The 5,828-nt window shown below is 56.7% G+C and overlaps 1 protein-coding gene across 2 annotated transcripts; it reads right to left on the reverse strand.

Annotated features, from left to right (window-relative positions):
• Positions 1–2,510: 2,510 nt before the first annotated feature.
• RRAD (RRAD, Ras related glycolysis inhibitor and calcium channel regulator) lies at positions 2,511–5,828 on the reverse strand. 2 transcript variants are annotated; one of them, XM_045443024.1, is made up of 5 exons: positions 5,697–5,828; positions 5,070–5,460; positions 4,345–4,418; positions 4,007–4,211; positions 2,511–3,162 (listed from the first exon to the last, which is right to left on the reverse strand). In XM_045443024.1, the coding sequence occupies exons 2-5, from the start codon at positions 5,443–5,445 to the stop codon at positions 2,885–2,887; spliced, it is 933 nt and encodes a 310-aa protein (XP_045298980.1). In that variant the 5' UTR covers positions 5,446–5,460; positions 5,697–5,828; the 3' UTR covers positions 2,511–2,884. The 2 variants fall into 2 exon arrangements, with proteins under 2 accessions (XP_045298980.1, XP_045298979.1); XM_045443023.1 differs by having other exon boundaries at positions 5,693–5,827.

Genomic DNA, 5,828 nt, shown 5'->3' on the forward strand with positions numbered 1-5,828 from the left:
CCAGGCTTGCTCAGGAGTGGAAAACACCACTGGCCCAAAGCAGCAGGCCCGGCCCTGCCCAGCCCCCCAAAGTTACTCATTGACTTTAGAAAGCTGGGGGCTGCTCAGCATCCATGACTGCCAGCCCCAGGAGGTGGGGAGATCATTGGCCTGGCACTTCTCCCATTCCTACACAGCCCAATGGGTATTTCTTGGCCCTATGGGCTTGGACATTACTTCTTTTTCTGTGGTTTCAGACTCGATCCCACTTCTCCCCCATGTACCAGCATCTGCAGCTCTATCTTGGCCCACTCTGTTCCTTTCGTAGGGAATGTCCTTCCCTCCCTTCATCTGTCTGGTGAACATCTACTCAGGCTTCAGTACTCAGCTCAGATATTTCTTTCTCCAGGAAACCTTCCCTGGGATCCCATGCTTGTTCAGGATTCTCTTCTGGGAATAATCTCTACCCCATGTAATGTGCTACCTCTATCAGAGCAGAGAAGACACCAGACTGCCATTGTCTCTTCTATCAGACTGGGAGCCCTCCAGGGCAAGTCTCAGGGACGCAGTATTGGCCTTGCCCTTGCTTGGCCCTGGCAGCTCCTGACTGGATCAAAAACAAGGAGGTTGCACATGAAGGATAAATGAACATGACCTGAACTGGGTATTTGGGGCTCTAGACCACCCACCACTGGGACCAATGGGTGGAGCAATCAGCAGCCTTTGAGATCCCCTGAGGCTCCATAAGGGTTCACACTAGCTGCTGACACTGACAGGGCTGGGAAAATGGACTGTCTCGTGCCTCTGAGAAGGAAGAGAAGATTGAGCCAGCTCAGGTGACCTTGAGGGAATTGCAGGGATTGCAAGAGGCCCCTCCCCCCATGAGGGCAGCCAAGTGGAGCCAGGAAAAGTTTCTGGGGCCTGGGAGTCCACAAGGAGGATGTGTGGGAAGGGTCAGGGATACCATCTCCAGTCCTTCCTTGTTCTCAGAGTTTCCCATGGTCTTCCCTGAGTCCTTCCCACTGCATATCTGGAGGATGGGCAGAAACTCCTCACCTGCCTCCAGCCTTGTCTGCCACAAGCCAAGGGTAACTCAGGCACCCCAGGCACCACAGCCCGAAGCAGTGCACTGTGGGGTGGTTGAAGGGGTCTCATGTATGTTAAGCTCCTACTATGCACCTGGCATTGCTCTGAGCACATACCTTCACTATTACCCTAACTCCCTTCTGAAGGGGCATTGTTCCCATGTCACTTACTGGGGCACAGAGATGCTGAGTGGGTTGCCCAGGGTCACAAAGCTAATAAGTAGCAGAGCCAGGAAGGCCTGGATTTTTCTTCAGGCCTCAGGACCTTCACTTGCTTTGAGAAAACCACGCCTTCCACATGCCTCTAAGTATGTTGCGGCTGGGAGTGGGGAGCGGCAAAGCTCTGTGCACTTAACATTGCCCTGGGGAGCACATGCGTCAGCCAAGATGGGTTCTGCACACTGCAGGTTGTGCATGTTGAACAACTGCCAATGAACAACTCACACCTTCTGCCAATGAACAACTGCAGTGTTCTAACCAGGTTGCAAGGGCACCTAGGAGTCTGTGGAATAAATAAATTGAACCAACGAAGGAATTGTATGGACCCTTGACCAAGCCTCGCTCTAGGCTGCCTTTGGGCTCTGGAGACCAGCAGACTAGTATACCAGTCCCCACTCAGCCACTTCTACCTGTGTGACCTCAGGCAACCGCTGCAGTTCCCCATCTATAATTGCCAAATGGAGATACTCATTCCTGAAACAATGTAGGTAAAGTCCCAGCAGTCACCTGTGCCTGGTGCGGGTGGTGAGGAGACAGGCACACTGCCATCTATCAGCGAACAGGCACACGTTCCCACACCAATGCAAGGCCTCTCATTCCGGGCAGGGAGGGTTCCAGGGAGCTGTTCCTGCCAACACCACATTAGCCAGTGCTAAGCTTGGGATGCTCTGGCCTGGCCCCTCCCAGAGGAGAGAAGAGTGAGGCCCTCCCTTTCTCAGTATCCCAGCCTCAGACACTAGCCTCCTTCTTTCCCAGCCAGGGAGTCTCAGAAGTCTTCCACAGCTACCCCACTTAAGCAACTTTCCAGCCACTCTCAGCAGGGAGCAGGACGGAGACACCAGCCCAGGACCCAGCCAGACCCAGGGCTCTTGTTTGCCCATGAGACCTGGGGCAGGGCATGGTACCTCAGACAGCCTCAGTTTCCCTGACCCACAGTGGAGAGATTGAACCTTTAATCAGCTGGGCATTGCTAGGCCCCAGTGCAAGAGAAAAATCTGGATAACAAGCTGGGAGGGGCTATTATCTCCTCCTGCTGCTTGGATCCCCAACCAGGCCACAACCACACCTGCCCCTCTGATTCAGCTGAATATATCAGAGCTCAAATATTAGGATAATCAAGGCCACACACCAGGGAAGGGCAGTGAGGCCCTATCCCTTAACCTCAGGAACACTTCCTCCTCCTACAACCCCCTACTGGGAGGAAATACAGAGTTAACAGCCCTGATCTATCAGGAAATAGTCTTTATTACAAAAATTTGCATGTAAACAATTAACCACTGCACTGAACAGCCTCCCTCCAGAGCATGCACACCCCAAGTGTGGAGAAAGATAGAGTCCTTTCCTCACACAGAGGCCTGCCCCACGGGCTGGGCTCAGGCTGCTGCTTGGGACACACACTGGCCTGTACACACATTGCTGTGGGCCCAGCCCTTGATGGTCACTGGGAGCTGCCTCCCTGGGCAGCACTGTCTGTCTGTCCGTGACCATGAGGTGGGGTATGCCCAGAGTCTGAGCCAGCCCTGAGGCACCTAGGGCAATTGGCTGGGCCAGCCCACCAATCCACCCACGTGTATGCACAACACAGTATGTGCCTGTGGAGTCTAGAGCACGGAGAGATCGTGGCAGGACTTGGACTTGGCGCGAAAGGCCATCTTGCGGCTGTTGCGTGCTACAATGCGGCCCAAGAAACGCTTTGCCTTCTTGCCAAGGCTCTCTCGCCGCCGGGTACCCGCCTGTCGACGTGCATTGGCCTCTTTGCTGTCCCTGCGCAGGCGTATCTGGCGCACGACACCCTCAAACAGGGCCTGGACATTGTGGTGCAGCGCTGCTGAGGTCTCAATAAACTTGCAGTCGAAGACCACGGCACACGCCCGGCCCTCTGGTGGGGAAAGGCACATTCTGGTTAAACAAAGCGTGGGTGGGTGAGAAGTCCACTCAAATCCTGGTCACCCCATTGCAGCTGCCACTCAGGAATCTCAGGGTCAGGGAAGGGGGATCCCTGGGTGGTCCCCAGAAACATAGAACGCAGCTCCTGTACAGAGGATCCAGGGCATTGCTGGGTCACCCAACTAGTAGAATGTGCCCACGTTTAAGGAGTTCACAAAAGCCCACAAAAGGAAACTCGTTTATTGAAATAATTTGAAGTCGGATATTGAAATAGAAATGCTACAGTACTCAACACAAGAGAACGAGAACCTTGTTGAGCAGCTTAGTGCTTCATGGTTTGGTGTTATATACCAGTGAAACTAGAAGCAGAATGTCACCAAGTCACTGCTAGGTTCCTCTGAGGGGCTCAGTTCTGGGGGGTCACAGAGGAGAATGCTGAGCCCAAGAGGGGAGAATCCTCCCCAGGCACAAGTCCATGCCAAGACTGGCCTGGGCCCCAAATCCACTCTGTGACCTCCTATCCCAGTTCTCTGCGCTCTCCTCACCCATTGTCTGTCAGGCCAGGGCCAAAAGGGACAGGAGATGAGGACCCTGTGGTGGCCCAGCTCAGTGCACAGCAGCTTCCACCTCCCCTCGTGCGTTTGGTCCTTTCCCCAGCCCTCTTGGACCTTTGAGAGTCCAGTGGGAGGGTAGCAGTTTTCTCTCTCTCCCCCTCAAGTTTTTTTCCTGAACATTTTTAGCCACTCATGATCCCCAGGGACTTGAGCTGAGCCAAGACTGAATGGACCACAGCCCAGTTAGGATGTCCCTCCCTTTCCAACCCGCTCCCTGCTCACCATCCAAGGAGACCTCTCGAGAGCGCACCAGGTCGCTCTTGTTGCCCACTAGGATAATGGGCACGTCGTCCGTCTGCCGTGCCCGCCGCAGCTGGACTCGCAGCTCTGAGGCCTTCTCGAAGCTTTCCTTATCTGTCACTGAGTACACGATGACGTATGCATCGCCCATAGCCATGCAATGACCAGGTAGCCAGCGGCCACTATCCTGGGGAACACATATATACACATATCTACCCAATAATTCTCATGCCCCCAGGCTACAAGGCTGCCACTATCAGCAGGCCTCTATCCCCTGGGTCACGCTCCCACCCTGCCCTAGGTCTCAGCCTGCAGCCTACCTGCTCCCAGATGTCATAGACCATGAGTGATGCCTCCTCTCCGTCCACTATGATGGACCGATCATATGTGTGCCCTAGGAAGGAGACTAGTAGTCAGGTTACCTGCGGGCTGCAAGAAGCCACCCTCCCACACCATGTGCCAGGTTTACTGTTCTGGCCACCCCTTCCAACTCCACTCCAGAGCCCCCCTAACCTTTCCCTCCACTTATGGCCACTATGTGACAACAGAAATAACAGGGCTGGGAAGTGGGAAGTAGAGGGCATGGGGGGCCTTCCTGATCCTCACCTAGACACCTCTTCCCCAAGCTGCCAATGTCCTGGGTGGCCAATCCTGATGTCTTGGCCCCAAGGTAGCTCCGACCACAGTGGCCTGAGTTAAAATAGTGACTGTCATATTCTTAGAGCCTTTGTCACCCAGGGCTCTCTCCTAGAAACTCCCTCTGGTTGTGTTCCTGTCAGCCCTGGCAGGGAGGGATGTCCCATTCCCATCCTAAGAGTTGTCTTAGGTATGGGTCTTCTACTCTGGGCATCTCTCCCTCTAGCAAGAGCTGGAGGTCCCCTCTCTCTTAATTTCCCCAACCATGAAACGGGTCAGTAGAAGCATGGTTCTGAAAATGCCTTCAGAATCCCACGGTATGTGCGGCTTTTAATCCAGTTCCCCAGCCCTGTAGCCCTCAGTCCCAACCCTGGCATCTCCCCTCCCTTGAATAGTCCCAGCCCCTCACCTGCGGCCTCTGCTTCAGGCCCATCCTCTACACCACCGAAGATTCGCGCCAGAGCGCTCTTGCCCACGCCAGGCGCCCCCAGCAGCAGCACCTTGTAGACGCTCTCGTCTGAGTCACTGCCTCCTGAGCTGAGCGACTCGGAGGAGCCCTCGTGCCATTCGAGCGTCGCACCCTGGGCCCCGGCCCCGGTCCCGGTCCCGGCCGCTGCCAGAGCGCCCGGAGCCAGCGCCGCCTGCAGGTCCCGCTCGTCCACCGGCATGCTTCGGCGGTGCAGCGGGGGCGCCGGGCCCCAGGGTGTGCTGCCCCGACGGCGCTCGCGCTCCCGGCCCGCGCCGCGGTTCCCGCCCGCTCCGCTGACGCCGCCATTCAGAGTCATCGCGCCCGACGCCGTCTGGGGAACGGGAGTGGGGAAGGCAGGGTAAGCCGTGGTGTACAGGGTGTGGGAGGCCGGACCCCTGGCGCGCCTGCCCTATCCCCGGCTCAGGCAGGACGCTGGAGCCGAGGACCTGCCGCAGTCCCCTCTCGGCCGTGAAGGCGCTCTGACTCTGAGCCACTCTCCCGACTCGTCCATCCGCACCCCGGACGGTGCGACCACCCGCACCCTGCTACACCAGGACACTCACCCACCCGCACACGGACACGGTCAGAACTAGGTTCCAGGCCCCGATACAGTCCACTCGCAGACCCTGGCTCGGACACCCGACGCTGCTGCAGCCGTCGCCTCCTCAGTCCGCTCTGGGCCCCGGGCTCCAGAGCTGT

Source organism: Leopardus geoffroyi, chromosome E2, assembly GCF_018350155.1.
Source record: "Leopardus geoffroyi isolate Oge1 chromosome E2, O.geoffroyi_Oge1_pat1.0, whole genome shotgun sequence".
NCBI classification, from domain to species: domain Eukaryota; kingdom Metazoa; phylum Chordata; class Mammalia; order Carnivora; family Felidae; genus Leopardus; species Leopardus geoffroyi.

Bases quoted from the DNA above. Each gene is read 5' to 3' on its own strand.
- RRAD (XM_045443024.1), bottom strand. From the start codon at position 5,445: ATGACTCTGAATGGCGGCGTCAGCGGAGCGGGCGGGAACCGCGGCGCG. The intron at 4,212-4,344 runs GTAGGCTGCAGG...TGTGTTCCCCAG, and splicing joins TCTATGACATCTGGGAGCAG to GATAGTGGCCGCTGGCTACC. The intron at 3,163-4,006 runs GTGAGCAGGGAG...TTTCCCCACCAG, and splicing joins TCGAGAGGTCTCCTTGGATG to AGGGCCGGGCGTGTGCCGTG.